Genomic DNA, 16,210 nt, shown 5'->3' with positions numbered 1-16,210 from the left:
GCAATGAGTACAAAACGAAATTTAAGCGAACACGTACTTCGCACAACGGCCTTGACTTCACAGCTTGTCTCTAGGCGCTGAATGAGCTGGAAATAAACATCCATTTCAATTGAGTACGAGAGGTCCATGGGCACCTGTATTGTATTGTACGTGCTTCCTCGACGTTCGAAGGATTGGGGCGGCTTTAATTATTGTGGCATACTCTGAGTGGCTTCTGAAAAAACCGCCGAGGGACGGGTGTCGGTGTGGCAGATTTGGGAGGGGGGGGGGGGAGGTGTGTGTGTTTTGTGTACGTCTGTTGTGTACGTGTTTGTGCGTGTGCGTGCGTTTAGGGTAGCTGTTGTTACCCACTCGTTCACACGGCAACACTCATGATATCCGTTAGCGGGCAACAGCCGAGTGTGTTCGGCCCAGTGCAAGACTACGCGCTGGAATCTGTTTAACAGCCGACAGCGCTTCAACACAACACGCTGTATCGCTTTGTGCCATAGTTGACCACAGCGAACTGCATACGAACAACAAAGCTAACATCGTAGCGATGGAAACGGCTGCGCCACCTGTCCCTGAATTTGTAACTTCAACGCGTGACTAAGAGGATGCTATTTCAGAGAAGCCTCCAGTGCATCTATGAGAGTGTGAAATTTTGTCACTGCCCACTTTTCGGCATGGCAAGAAGTGAGAGAAAACTGAGCGGGTAACATTTCATGTCTTGCTAGGGTGCTCATTCCTGGAATACACGAAGAAATAATGTCCAACAACCAACAGGGGCACATTCCACGGGCTGAAGCCAAGCATAACCCTTCGCTACACCAAATCGCATACAAAGGAAGATTACATAGACCCGCAAGAAAACCGCCTTTTATCTCATCGCCTTGAAATCAGACGTAACAAGACAGACGCGTGACCAGAGGGTGGGCGACTTCAAAAGAGCCTCGTGCATCGCCATTCGCAGCCCTCGTCTCCGGTCGCGCAACACCGGCTTCCCTCGGGACACATGGCGTCCACGTAGCACGTCTTCAGGAACGGTGTCTGTAGCAGGCACTTGTCTTCATCGAAGTCTTCTGGACAGCCTGGAGTATAAAGAGGTACACACAGTCAAACACGGCAACATCGATTAGAATTACAGAGGACTGAGATATTTGGTAAGTTGGTGAAGTCGAGGGTTGAACCATGAATCGTGTGATCGGGACTGAGAGACACGTTGAAAAGCGAAATTAATGAAAGCCGGCAAAAATCGAAAGGCTTAAAACACTAAAGAACCAACCTTTCGGGTTTTCACGGAAGCTGATACGTTGGTTGTTTAGTATGTTAGAGGCTGTAGTGCCATCATCACCATCGTCATTTTTTCCATCACCGCGCCGCGTCTCTCGCGCAGCTGGCGCGAGCTCGAGCTGCGCGAGAATTAGAACGAGCTGACACGCCTGGCGTGGCGGACGCTGGTAGCCGACGTGGCTCCGCTCCAGGCCTGGAATAAAGTGGCGAGATCGGCTCGGCCCCATCGGCCGCCTTCGACGTCATCTCACGTCTCCTCTTCTCTCGCCGCTACATTGGTGACCCGGAGAACACGCCCTTCGCCGAACGGCCCGCTGCCATGTTCCCGCAACTCTGCCCGCCAGTGCCGCCGTTCCAATCGACCTACCCAAAGGTATGGTTCATGCAGCTCGATGCCGTTCTGGCGCTGAATGGCGTCACGGACCAGCTGCAGATGCACGCCATTCTTCTCGACACCCTCCCGGTAGAGTTGCGCCATCTCGCTGCCACTTCAAGCACCAGCCCGCAGCCTTACGATGCCCTCTGCACTGCGGTGCTCGCCCGCAGCGGCAACACATACCGTCCGCTTCCGTTTACCCGCACCAGGCAGGTTTCCCCGGTGTCGCAGAGCAAGGTACGAACCGGTCCGCAGCCCTCCATTGACCGCTACCTCGGTACCCCGGCTTCGACTACTTCTACACCTGATCCGGTCACAGAAACATCCATTCCTGCACCTGATCACGACCGCGAGGTAGAAGACTCCCCCACTGCGACTGACCTTCCCTCCGAGAGGTACATTCCCTCAGAGCCCCCGTGCAGAGCTTCATCACACGTACCTGCTACCTGCACGTTTTCCAAGAAAGCGACGGCACGCGACAACGTGGCCCTCGCCGTTTCCGCGACCACCAGCTCAGACGTCTCGGCCTCCTCCTCGCCGCAGCTGCTGGTCAGCTCCTCGACGGTGCCCCCTACCACTCCGCCTCCTGCCACTGGTGCCAGCAATGGCCTGCCGGGTGCCTCGCCACATTCCACTCGCACCTACCCGGCCAGCAGCCGACCACACTCGGCGTCCCCGCTCCCCGCCCCTGTCCCTGTCTCTGTTTCGTGGTCTACGACGGGCCCCAGCACCGTGCCTTCGCGGAGCCAGAGCCTGCCCTCAATAGTGTTGTGGCTCGGGCGAGTTGGTTATCCATGAACTTAGCTTCTATTAGCGCGGCACATATGAAAAGGAAAGAGGAAAGAATACAGAGACGTCAAGACAGGTAGGCGCTAAACTTCCAACTGTTTATTTCATGCACTTGACACCCATCTTATACATGCGTAGAAACACGACTCATCTTGCACGTGGTGACATCCCAAGAAACGTCATTTCCTTATCTGTCAAAGCAATCGAAGGTGAACTCACACACAAGTTCCCCATTTTTTCTATTGCCTCGGCTTCTTTGATCTCACGTGTCAGCTGATTGCGAGACCGGCTGATAACGGTGCAGCTATACAGATCAGGGGAGCACCCACACCCCTTGCAGTGCGCCGCCAAGAACCCTCCCGCTGAAAGTTTATTTCTCGCGTTGTAAGCATGTTCCCGCAGTCTATCATTAAGACACCGCTTAGTCTGTCCTATGTAATATCTTCCACACGATAACAAGAACACGTACACAACGCAACACACACAATCTACATATCTAACCTGATGTTTCTTATCACATACTAAGCGAATAGAACTAATTGGGCAGGTCAACTTGCAAAGCTCCCCTAGTTTTTTGGGGGCCGAAAACACCACACGTACGTGAGCCCGCTGGGCTACCTTCTTCAAGTTATGAGAGACAGTATGCATATATGGGATTACGCCTATTCTGCTACCCGAACACTCCAACACTTGTTGCCTATCTTTCTGTGAAGCTTTGAGGATACGCTCAGCTACAGAGACCTGCAGCAGAACAGGGTACCCTGCTTCGGTGAGACGCTTACTCTGAGTCATGAAACTGTGTGCCATTTTGTGATGACACGATTTTGCTAGGGCGTTTTTAAAACACAAGTTTGCGATTCCTCTCTTTATAAGCTTAGAGTGCGCCGAGACAAAAGAAAGCAGAGGCTTATTTGCCCGTGGCTCATACGACCAGCAAGTGTGATTTCCTAGAAAAAACAACCGGATATCCAAAAACCGCAGAGAGGCACCTTGGGGGAGCTCGCAAGTAATTTCAAGGGGTGCGAGACATTCCTTAATCGCTGGTAATACTTCTTCAACCTTCGCTTCTAGGTCAACTGGTGTACAGTCCATCAAAAACAGGAAATCATCGACAAAACGAAAAGATTTGCACACTGGAGTGTCGTCTAACGTTGAGGACAAGGAAGTGCTAAGGCTGGATAAAAACAGATCACTAAGAATGGGTGCTATGCACGAGCCGATGCATACACCGTTTTTTTGCAAATACAACGCGTTGTCCCATGAGATAAAAGTAGAGGAAAGGTAAAAAGATAAAAGTTCTAAAAAGTGACTCAACGATAATGAAGCTTCATTTTGAAAGCGCGTGACACCGTAATCATCTATGGCATGTTCAATAGCAGACAACAGAGCACCATGAGGTATCGAGTAATACAAGTCTTTTATGTCCACCGAGAAGGCTTGGTAACTGTCATGTGTGTGGTTATTCAAGAATTCAATTACCTGATCGGAGTTCCTAATCAAGAAAGGATCATTAACGGGTAAACAAGCAAGCTTGGCTTGAAGAAACAAAGCGACTGACTTTTGCCATGTGTCATTTTCTGAAATAATTACCCTCAACGGGACGTCTGGTTTGTGGGTCTTAGCGCTGAAGAGAACTTCAAGGTGACCTCGTCTGCTGTCATTGACACTTTTCTTTAGCTTATCAAGATTCAGCCTACTACACAGTTTCTTGGCCTGCGCCTTAACTTTTGTCGGAACGACCTGATCATGCACTTTGAAAACACTGGAGATGGCTTCCTTCGCCTTAGCACAAAACGTGGCTGCAGGCAAAACAGCAAAACCACCTTCCTTGTCGGCAGGCAACACGCACAAGGAATTGCTTGTCAGATACTCCGAAACACGTTTTACAGAGTGTTTTGGACGCGGCATACGATTACGTGAAATAACATCTACACCTTCAGATACAACGCGGGACGCCTCCTCCTCAGGGACGAGTTTAGCAAGCTGTCTCACCATGGACAACAGTTCTTCCGGTGGCCTCCTCTTTTCGACCGCGAACTTCGGACCCAGTGAGAGCGCATCGTGGACGAACCCTGGAAGGTTCAGCTGCGAAGCCCCATGAACAGGGCTTCTCTGAGTCGGTCTCTTTCCCGGTAGACGGCTCCGGAGCTGCTTCAGATGACGCTGCCACAGCCACTCCGTTCTCTGGTCGACAAACCGTGAGAACGCACGAATCCTTCCAAGTGCACCCACAGGATCACTGGTGCAACGTAAGCTCGTGGTCAGAGCCTGTCGGTAGAGCCGCACTTGGCGGTACAGCTCCGAACGTAGGATCTTGCAGATCCTAGACGAGTGTCCTGGTGACGGAACGAAGCCTCCTGAGAGGTGAACTATTTCTTGCGGTATTATTTTGCGACGAGTGCAGAACGCAAGAGAGCGTGCTTTACACACCGTTTCTGCTATTAGCGAAACGATTGCATGAGGGTCACGAAGTGCGTAGAAGAACGGGCCCGTTGAACAAGAAATAAAGTTCAAAAGTGTTGTGGCTCGGGCGAGTTGGTTATCCATGAACTTAGCTTCTATTAGCGCGGCACATATGAAAAGGAAAGAGGAAAGAATACAGAGACGTCAAGACAGGTAGGCGCTAAACTTCCAACTGTTTATTTCATGCACTTGACACCCATCTTATACATGCGTAGAAACACGACTCATCTTGCACGTGGTGACATCCCAAGAAACGTCATTTCCTTATCTGTCAAAGCAATCGAAGGTGAACTCACACACAAGTTCCCCATTTTTTCTATTGCCTCGGCTTCTTTGATCTCACGTGTCAGCTGCCCTCAATGCTCGCCCGCAATGGCCTCACGTACCAACCGCTTCCAGGGGCCCGCGACTTTGGGGTTGTCACTGCGTCACAACGTGTGCTACCAACCGTGGCCCCACCAGACTCCATGTCGGCCACCTTGCCGCCCGCCTCGGAGCCTGGCACAGGTGACATTTCACCCGTTATTGACCTCTCGACTTCCTCTCGTCTGGCCACTAGCGACGCGTGTCCCGCGTACGAACTGCCTACACCATCTGTCGAGCCAACTGAACTATCTATGACATCTGTCGAGCCAACTGAACTGTCTCCGACCCCTGTCGAGCCAACTGAAGTGCCTACGACATCTGTGGAGCCAACTCAACTGCCTACGACATCTGTTGAGCCAGCTGAGCTGCCTACGACGTCTGACCAGCCAACTGAACTGTCTATGACGTCTGTCAAGTCAACCGACCTAACTACAACCACTGTGGAGCCAACTGAAAGCATGGGAACAAGCACTGCCACCAGTCCACCAGCGTCGAATACCTCGACAGTGACTGAGGCGACAACTGAACCCGTCTTTCCTGCACAGCCTCCCATGACGCCATTTCCCGTGGTCCGCGTATTCGGCACGGCGACGAATGAGTCGCAGCCGCTGCCTGCAGACGGCGTGTGTGACTACACCTTCTACGACGGCCTCTACGACACGGGCCCGTTTGACAAGCTTTACAGCCCGTGCTTAAGTGCACCAGTTGAGCACGTTCTCAGTCACGCGTCGCTTCACAGCGTCACTGAGTACGGCCTCTCTTTCGCCTACAGAAACGCATCACAAGTGGCGCGAGACCTCAAAATTCCAGAGGTGCTTTCCACGATTGAAGACCTCTGGAACCGAGCCATCTGTCATTACGGATTTCTTTCCATCGAGCGCTTACTTCTTCGTCCACTGCGCAACTCTCAGTGTCGCCCACCAGAGACCCACTGGTTCCCGATGGTCACTACACGTTGACAAACTGGACTTGCCAAAGGAACACTTTATGGACTGCCGTTCATGTACATAGCATTTGTCGCCCTCTTTCTTTTTTTTCATATGCGTTCAAATCGCGCAAAGCGCTAGGGGGGGAGCCCTGTAGCGCCATCATCACCATCGTCATTTTTTCCATCACCGCGCCGCGTCTCTCGCGCAGCTGGCGCGAGCTCGAGCTGCGCGAGAATTAGAACGAGCTGACATGCCTGGCGTGGCGGACGCTGGTAGCCGACGTGGCTCCGCTCCAGGCCTGGAATAAAGTGGCGAGATCGGCACGGCCCCATCGGCCGCCTTCGACGCCGTCTCACGTCTCCTCTTCTCTCGCCGCTACAAGGCGAAGCTCCTTACGGTGTGCGTCGTTCCCTCGCAGTATATTGTAGTAGATTGCTCACTAGATGGCGTTTTGTTAATAAGTTGTTGAAAATAATATCACAAGATGGCACTAGTGGTTTCGTATAGTTGATGATTAAAAAGGATAGATTGCGCTGTTACAATAACAAATTCACAGCATATCCGCGGAGTGAACGATGATGAGTGGGGCGAAGCGTCCAACCTGACTAAGCTGACTAGACTGAATAGCCTGACTGAGAAATACATTAGCATTGAAAAGAAAGGAATGGGAAGATGAAATCTTGCGGTGAAGAAATCCGTAAACAAGGGAGGCTATAATAGCGATTTTTCATTGAGAAGGAGGGGGAAATGTGTGTAAGAAAGCCGTCTGTGGCCCTTGGTGAAAAAGAAGTTCGGTACCTGGCTTCAGCGCCATCATGTTAAAGTGATTGTTAGTTTGTTAGGGACTGTTGCGTAGGTTTTTGGCGAATATGACGGTGTGTGTTTTTATTTTTTCTCGGTCGTTACACACGTGTTGATGTTCATTATGATTAGGCTTGTTTCGTACCTTGTTTGCTTTGATGTGCTGACGCCTTTGGTTTTCCACGTGACCTGGTCGAATGTTTGATATATGTGCGTGTATCTTCCAATAAAGTTTAGTTGCGAGTTCGGCGTGGTGTCGTCTCTTCCTCTGTCCTTGTCTATATTTTTGCGCTGTTTTTACTTCCCAGGGTAGGCTAGTTTTAGCCTTGAAGTGGACAAGCTCACTTGTCAAGACATCGGCTCAAACAAGGAACCCACGTTCTACGAATTAATTTTTTTTAACCAACGTTTGAGGGGCAACACTTACTGGGTTGGTTGCAGCTGTGCTTCTTCTCGCAGTCCCGCGTGCACTCCGCCATCTGCTTGGAGGTCTCGGCCTCGGCGACGCACTCTTGCTCGCACACTCGAAAACGCTGGACGCACTCCGCGTCCGCCTCGCCGCCGGACAGCGTCAGGGTCACAGTCGCTAGCATTACCACCAGGAAGGCGGCTGTCGGGACCGTCGAATCCATCGCTTCTTGCAGTGATCTCACCGAGTCCTCGGAGACTACAACTCGAAGTGGCCGCGCACGGATGACTACTGACACAGAACAACGGTGCTACGCGTGCTTTTTAAAACGTTGTTCCTGCTACCCGCATAAGCGACCAGCGGACAATGACATATCGTCGTCCACATGTTCTCTTCGAAGCGATCTGTATTTGGTGGACCTGATTTTGATTCAAGCATATCGCTTTATTTCCCGTCTTTTTTTTTTCTTTAGGAAAACGAATTGGGACAGGGACACATGCCTCACAGAACGTGGACCATACGCATGCGTCGAGAAGACAACACGAACAATTTCTTAATTGAGGTATATGCGTCGAAAGTTGTGTGTATGCTCATGTGAACTTCCTAAACACATCCGTTTGTTTTTAGCCCGTGAACTAAGCTAAACTGCAGCTTTTTGCAGTTTAGTTTAGGCTGCAGATTTGTCGTTCGGCGTAGTGCGCGTGTTTCCGATCATTTGCCTGCACTCGTATGATGAAGGAGAATCGTTCAGGACAATTTGCAGCCAGCGGCGAAGCAATGTTCGCTGAGGAAAACTGGGATCCTCTTTATCGGCCGTTTCGAAGCCCACGGTGTCGCACGCGATGGGTGAAACAACTTTGCACAAGATTCGAAAACACAACTTGCCTGTTATGAAGTGACGTCCGCACACACGTACAACGGTGAGCCTCGTTATGGTGAACACACGAACGCGTGGCCAAGAGTACTATCAGCGCCACGTCACACCCATCGTCAAAATCATTGCACGTGCGCGGCATGTGCTCTGCGATACACTCTTTCCATTACGCGCACCACATCATCAATACGCTTGTACACAGTCTGCTACATTTTCACGTTACCGTGGTAGCGTAGGTGTACGTAGTGTACGTAAACATGGCGGCGCTCTCGGACGCCCGCTTCGAAGTGATTTTGGCGTAGTTGTTGAAAGATTCACCTTGTCCGCCACAAACGACTGTTCATAGTGGCTTCGCTTGCTTTCAGTTAGCTTCGATGACCGAGTATTACAGATAAGTTGGTGTAGTTTTTGAGACAGCTTCGCATTTCGAACGCGCCTAGGCCTAACTACAAGATCGATGTATACAAATCGGCAACGTGTATGTTCTCGCGTTTTGTGCGTAGTTCATATTTATTTATTTTATCACCACTAAAATAAACTTCTAACAATGCCACGCGCGTTGGCATAAGCAAACATTCTCGTTTTCTTTTCATTTTCACTGTTTAACTTATTAACCATCTAATAGGTGGCGCCACCATCCGAGCAAGGGCACGTTTAGCAAGGGCCGCTAAACTATAAGACGCTGCCCACAACGAACGTTTGCTCCATCTATTCCCTTAACCTACGCTATCACGCTAACGCTAAACTATATCTGTCTAAAGAGCGGACACTCCAGTAGGGCCCGCTAGCCACATTTTTGTCGGTTAAGCTGGCGTGTCCTGCATTTGAAGAGACAGTTTTTAGTTTAACGCGCGCAATGCCCCAGGGACACAAGGCACGGCGCGTTGGGTACGTAACGGCTGAAGCTGTCGCACACAGCGTTAGTTTACCGTACGCAACAACCAAAACGTGGAGTGGGCTTCGACTTAAAAAGCCTTGAATTTGAGTGCTGCTCTGCGCCATCCATAGGCGAAGAAGTGAACTGCAGTGGCCGATGGACGTGCCCTTTTTTTTGCAGCAGCCATGCCAACGTTAGCAGCCCGTCGAGATCTCGCGAGACAGGCGCCGGTAAGGTACGCAACGGCCGTAGCGGGTGCAACGTAAGCGGCGAAATCTAACGTGCCCATCTCTTGCGCGCGCACGTGTCTATTTTAGGTTCTGCGCACGCGCAGTCTTACTCCGTCTAACCCATTGCGTGCAGTGCACTAAAGCTCTCTAAGGTCTATAAAGTATAGTAATTTGGGCTAGTTGGAACAATACTCATCACGATCAGCGCACAAAAAGGACACAAACATAAGAAAGTGCCCGACACAGCACTTGTGTCGGGCACTTGTGTTTTTTGTCCGTTTTGTGCACTGATCGTGACGAGTGTCTGAGGTCCATGCCGATTCAAAACTGCTGCGTGAATACAAACGTGGGCATAAAAACACTTTACTTTTGAACCGTTCATTAAAGAAAACTGCAACGACTGAAATAACCTAAAATGCAGGATGCATCAGCTTAGGAGACGAAAATGCGGCTAGCAGACGGCGAACCAGGGGGTCCATGACGTAGGCGCGTGGTGGAAAGAGTGTATCGCGGAGCACACGCTGTGCATGTGCGATGTTGCCGACGATAGGTGTTACTCGGCGCTGATAGTGCCGTCGGCAACGCGCTCACATGTTCACCCTTAAAGAGCTCACCGCTGTACGTTGTTCAATGTTTTCAGGTCCTTCCTGTTTATCTATCTCGTGCGGTTCCGTGGGTTTGTGATCACCTTTAGCGAGCAGTACATGCCCACGCCAGGTCATTTTTTAAAAATCTGACGCTTACTTCTCGTGCGGAAGTCAAATATCGCACAAATCACCATTGCGACGTACCGCGTTGACGGGAAAGGTGAGAGCCACACAGCTTGCGACTCGGTGTCATCTGCAACCATCTGCTCGGTCGTGGCGGCGCATGCTGAGATTGTATCCCAGAATTCCGCAGTGGGACGTACTTGCAAGTTATGAGTATTGTCACGTAAACGTGACGTCGATGAAGGCAACAGTGGGTGTGTCAAAAAAGAAACTCTTTATTTGCCCGGAACTTGTGACTGGCAGACTAGAGGTGAACAGAGTGCCGGCCGTCGATCAACTGACAAGCGGTGGTGAGCATCGGCATTTATGCAGGTGCCATCGAATATTCTAGCGTTATCGCTAGCGGCCACGTAAGTTGCAGAAGAATCTGTAATGTTCGCATAATGCAAGCAATCTTAACAAAATGATCTTTAATGCAGCCCTGAAGCTTCTCAAGAACTGCAGGCGTAGTTTTGCGCTGAGTATTGCTGCAATCTTTTTAGGCGTTAACCGAATACAGCAAAGTTGAAATAAGAAATGAGCGTGGGGATTTTCTTGCGGAGCATATCTTCTTGCGGAATGGCATCCAACGAAACTCGGCCGGAACTGCCAGGATTTGAATCCGCGACCTTCGGGCCAGCAGTCGAGCGTAATAATCATAACACCACAGCTGTGACAAGCACCGACTGAATTCAAATGCAGATTTGCAATCCTACACAATTTATTTGTACAAAGCTAGCCTGCGTAGGATTCCTAACCGATTAGGTAGACGATGCTTACGCAGACGATTGCTAAAAAATCTCGGCTATATGTGGGATGAATTAAGGTTACAAAAAAAAGGGGGGGGGGGGGTTGCTGTATTTTTGCAAATGGCACATCACGATCTACTTTTCCTTTTTATTCTTTTTAGTTTGCACAACAATCTGGGATTTACCTGCGATTGACATTTTTTTTCTCATGAGGCATAATATTTCATACGGAAGAGCTATCTGGCCTGCAATTCATGTCACTTGAGCAACTTGAGATAGCACAATCTGGTTGATCTCTTTACAGGACTACCGAAACACTAAACTTGCACAGAATATTCTCAAAGCCACCTACAGAAACATGACTTCTTTAGAAACAAAAAGAGCGATCAAGCATGGCATCCGACGATCAGCGTTCAAACTTCACTCACTCACAGAGTGAAACTATCGATAAATCATTAGTCCAGCAACCTGTTAGAAATCAAACCACCGAATGAGAAGCGTGACAACATTATGTTCACTTCGATGAACGAACGAACGAATGAATGGGCAATATTCATTCAGTATCGTAACTTAACATTAGAATAACCTCAGCCGTTCAATCACTCAATTCATCATTCTGCAACATGTATAGTAATTAATCGTTATCTCTCTGATCCCCAATAATCAATGAAGTAATAAGCTAATAAAACCAGATACTGATTATATTCTGCCTTCTGTGTGTGCAGAAAAAGTGGTTAACGATTTAGAGCGCTGCGCACTCTACTATGGGAGAGCATAAAGCGGTCCCGTGGGTAAGCCTACAGCGCTTATTCAATCCCACTTCTATCTTTGCCAATGATAAACTTACGAACGAAATTGTAGACACCTGCTCTGCGGCCTGTTTTCTTTTGTTTTGTTATAATTGAACCCATGCTGTTGAACCTGGCGATGAGAAGCCGTAGATTCAAAAGATTACGGCAATTCCCGCCATGCATTTTTTTTGTATGAGACTAGGGGACGTCTTAGGCTTGAGGAATATCTTTTAAAGAAAAAAATTGCCCCCACCTCCCCGAAGGAAATAGTGAGGAAACTCGAATGCATTTTTTGTGCCGACAGTACATGGCGTAGTAATTTTAATGGCGTAAATTAATGACGAGGATTTGTACCGTAACCATTTAATTACACATTCACCGAACAGTCGACAGTGAAGCGCGCGTTCCCTTCAACGTATGAATGAGTGGATGGGAGAGCGGGGCCCATGGAGGAGAAAGAGCCAACGGCGACAGAAGGAGCGGCGAAGCACTGCACCTACCCTCTCCTACACTCTCGCCATACACCCGGGAGCTCTGATGCGAGCGCATTCCCCATCCCCTCACCCTCCGCTACTCCACGAGCACCACCTGCTCGGATTGCTAGGGTCGGGGATAAGCGCGCGCGCCCGCAGCTGTTGCTAGGCGAGAGGGTGTGCGAGTGGAGGGATAACACCTGCTGGCACGCGGACACCGCTAGACGCCTGACATGCCCCGACTAAGAAATGCATGAAAAAAAAAAAAACCTGCACTTAGTTTTCCGGGTACGCAGTATTGCTGCGTGCCCTATAGTAGGATTTGCGGCATGATGACTGTTTTAGTCAAGAACCCTACTCGCACCACTCTGTGCATTGTGTGTGTCGGAAACCAAGCGAAAAGCTTACAGCCCTGTTACGACAAGTGAAGCCAGCCGTATTCAGTGCACGTGCAAGCCCTAAATGCGCACGAGCTTCGACCGAAGGGCCAGCGCGCATGACGGAGAAATAAAGCCAGGTTAGAGCCAAGTGGTTCGTGATATTGACAGACAGGGCTGTCTAGAGGGTCTGTGTGGCGGCAGAGGGCTTGGCTTCTCTGTCCCGACCTGGAAGCAGCCAGTGTCAGTCTCGGACTGATTCTCAGGACCACTATAAAGGTATTCATACTATACCATACTCCCTTTCACGTTCACTCTCTTTTGTCTTCGTTCGCTCTATCGGTTACAGCTCCGACGCCAACAGCGACGCTGCTCCATGCAGGAACTGGCGCCTCAAAACTGCGCTCTAGCAAAAAAACAAAAAAAAAAACAGCGCAGAATTTGTTTGGTTTACCCGACCCGTTTCCCGTACAGTCATCTCACGAATTGCCTATACTATGTTCGAACCCCTAATTGTCGAAATCAACGGAGCGATTGCCTAACTATAACGTCCGGTCCAGGTGATACAGAGAAGCCGATGCGCTGTGTAATAGCGTCATTCGCACGTATTGTTATCGAGATATCGGAACAGGACCGATTGAAGCGATCCCGAAATAGATCCAGGACGTCCTGATCGCATGCCGCAGCGACGGTCTTTTAATGGAAGCAGAAGCTACCCCGTAATGAGGCGGGACTCCGAAGGCATACAGGCGGTTTTTGCTACTTCAGCCTACTCACTTCGAGGGCCTGGTTGCTGCTATGCGTGGGAGTCGAAATTAATAAGGTGAGGTAGCGTCAGCATCGTCGCGCGAGGAACGGAGGGAGGCCTTATTCGCACCCGAGCAGCTACAGAGCGAAGTGACAAGCAGAGACAAGGCTCATGACCATAAACGTGCGCAGACGATAGGGGGGGGGGGGGGGTATCTAGTTATGTTAGCGGGGCGCCAAGATAGGTCCATATCTTTATGAGAATGCGCTGGTGCGCTATGGTACATGTATTGGTATACAATAAGTGTAAATGCAAACCACATTTCGGTCACACGACTTTTGATACCGCTGTGTCAGCAGTGTTCTGGCGTGCCACTAACCTACGACGCACTGAATCTTGGTTCTCGCTATCTTTTTTTTTTGTGCCAGCATTCCTGAACTGCCGGAGCCAAGGTCGACAGGGACGTGCGCTGCTCTATCAATGACGTCACGTGTGACGTTTGCGATCAGGTCACCTGATCTGGAGCTGTCGAGGTGCAAATAGACTCTCCCAGACAGAACGGCCTCACAAGTGTTAGAAGCAGGTACTACGTGCCAGATGACGTCAGTTTGTGTTCATTCGTAGATGTCATCGACCGCATGCTGCATAAAGTTTACCACAAGCTTTACTAGGGGGAACTGTGGCGCTGCGACCGTGCACTCACCATGGGAATCATGGGTAGTACGCGGATTGGCCTATAGTCTTCGTGCTTCCGGCTTCCAAAGCTGACATTTTCACCTTCCTTTCGGATAAAAGAATGAATCGTTGTGAACCTCGAGAGCGGATTTGTAGTTGGTGAGCTAAAGCGAGCCAAGATGGTAAACTGGAGAAGCGGAATCTCGGCTAAACTTTGGCAGAACTTTCGTCTTGCGACAAAGCGGTTACCCCACGGGGCCGGAAGAACGAAGTGCATGCAAATCCGTATGCTACCCATCAGTTCCATGTCGGCTGAAGTATACATGTGCTGGAACTTCCACAAACACTATAGCGCCAGGTTTACCTCTACACCCCGTTTCGCGCATCAGGTGCGATGCTATGGGGAGACTAGCGAGACGTCTTGCAGTCGATGCGTTCGCATTAAGAAATAAATGTCGTTTTTAGCCAAAATAGTTTTTCTCTTCTTTTCGTTTTTAGACTTAATATTAAATGAACAGATCTTGTACATTAAAAGTAAAAAAAAAACACCCCCTCGTACGGTTTTCACTACATGGCTGGATCGGCTAACATCTTTAGGTTTTCGTTCTGCGGCGTTTTGTATTGCGGCTGGTCGCGAGGCGTCATGCGAAGGCACATGCTCCGCCCGTGCGAGCGTTTACAACACGGACCTCCGTGGTTTACAACGACAAGAGCCGACCACGATACGCGCGGAGTGATACGTTTTGCGGACCGAACTACTTGCGTCGCTCCCACAGCGTTGCAGCTGATGTGAGGAACGGAGTAACTCAAGGTCTGACCGCGCACTGAGACCACAATGACATTGCAACGAGTGGCTTCTAAAAGGCGCAGGAAGGGGGGACGTAGAGGTGGAGAGAAAGGGGGGCGTTGATGAAAGCAAAGAGGGGAGGGGCGCTTGTTTTCGGCTCCAGAGCATTAGTGCGACTTCTTGTCGCCTTATTTTTCGACGTTTCTGCGAACCCACCACGGCAACGGAGCTTGTGTTTTGCTCCGAAACGCAAGACGTGTCCCAACGTTCCGAATGACTCGAGTGGCTCGTACAAGCCTTATAATGAGAGGGAAAGTGAAGAGTTGTGTTTAGAAAGAAAAAAAAAGATTGATGATTTAGAGCACTATGTACTAAACTATGGGAGAGTGCTAAGTCCTCCCTAATTTCCGTGTGCCCCTGCAAGGAACTGTCGCGAAAACCTACCACTGTGAAACACTCTGATTAAAAAAATGGTTCCAGATCTGCATGTTGTACCACAAATGTCGTCGAAAGACGATAGTTTTGCTTCTGGAGACAGTGAACAAAACGTTTATTTGATGATCTGCGCAAGAAAATCGGTGAATGGTATTTGTGGGGCGCTGCGTTATAGTGCCTCGAGCGTTAGCGGAGGCCAACGAGCGCATCGAGGCACGTTAGAGTTACTGTATATGCTACCTAAAAGTAGCATATACAGTAACGCTAAGGCACGTTAGACACAAGCGCCATCTGTCAGTTATCTTCAAAAACGAAGGCGTGCAGCCCGCGGGAGAAAGATGCGCGCCAGTCTCGGAGGGGATAAGGTGTAGAACGCAAAGCGACGGGCAGGTGTCACCACCATGACGTAGTAGCAAAGCGTTGGAAACACCTTTTTGAGCATCGCGTTGCACTGTCAGTGCAGCGTGATAAACGCTACATTCATTGGAGTTACTTGTGTGTGCCTCTTCTAGTATAAAGGCAGACATACAAAACATCGATGCGTTGTTGTGGCGCCTCAGATATGCGCAATAATTGCTTTTTAATTGACAATCGCACAGCTATAAACGCTGAACCTTGAGCAATATTGGTGGGCGCTGTGGATGGGGTTGGCCGTTTGATGCCGTTTGAGGTATTGTTAGGGCGGACAAACAGACAAATGTACAGACAGACAGACAGACAGACAGACAGACAGACAGACAGACAGACAGACAGACAGACAGACAGACAGACCAAAACTTTTCCGTCGAAGGTCCCCAAGAAAGACCATTGTATTTAAAAGAGTTGTTAACGATTTAGAGTACTTGGTATCTACTATGAGAAAGCATAAAGCCGTCCGTTGGTCCTCACGCTTGATAAGGCCGTGCGGACAAAAATTACGCCGTCAATGAGTTCACGACGATGCCCGGCACATAATGCAATAAATAAAGGGCATTGATTCTACCCGCATGACGACGAACTCCGCTGTAAACATCAATGCTGTGTGTTTAGAAAAAGCGTTT

The 16,210-nt window shown here is 49.7% G+C and overlaps 1 protein-coding gene across 2 annotated transcripts; it reads right to left on the bottom strand.

The window, feature by feature from the left end:
- Window positions 1-840: 840 nt before the first annotated feature.
- LOC119164916 (uncharacterized) lies at window positions 841-8,300 on the bottom strand. 2 transcript variants are annotated; one of them, XR_012885859.1, is made up of 2 exons: window positions 4,430-5,060; window positions 841-1,070 (listed from the first exon to the last, which is right to left on the bottom strand). XR_012885859.1 is itself a non-coding variant. In XM_037417116.2 (2 exons), the coding sequence occupies exons 1-2, from the start codon at window positions 7,626-7,628 to the stop codon at window positions 922-924; spliced, it is 354 nt and encodes a 117-aa protein (XP_037273013.2). In that variant the 5' UTR covers window positions 7,629-8,300; the 3' UTR covers window positions 841-921. The 2 variants fall into 2 exon arrangements, 1 of the variants encoding a protein (XP_037273013.2); XM_037417116.2 differs by lacking the exon at window positions 4,430-5,060 and adding an exon at window positions 7,424-8,300.
- Window positions 8,301-16,210: the final 7,910 nt, after the last annotated feature.

The sequence above is a fragment of the Rhipicephalus microplus genome, chromosome 9 (assembly GCF_043290135.1).
Source record: "Rhipicephalus microplus isolate Deutch F79 chromosome 9, USDA_Rmic, whole genome shotgun sequence".
NCBI classification, from domain to species: Eukaryota; Metazoa; Arthropoda; class Arachnida; order Ixodida; family Ixodidae; genus Rhipicephalus; species Rhipicephalus microplus.
The sequence above is the reverse complement of the archived record's forward strand: the minus strand, read 5'-3'. Positions and strand labels throughout refer to the sequence as shown.

Bases quoted from the DNA above. Each gene is read 5' to 3' on its own strand.
- LOC119164916 (XM_037417116.2), bottom strand. From the start codon at position 7,628: ATGGATTCGACGGTCCCGACAGCCGCCTTCCTGGTGGTAATGCTAGCG. The intron at 1,071-7,423 runs GTAAGTGTTGCC...TTTATACTCCAG, and splicing joins GCACAGCTGCAACCAACCCA to GCTGTCCAGAAGACTTCGAT.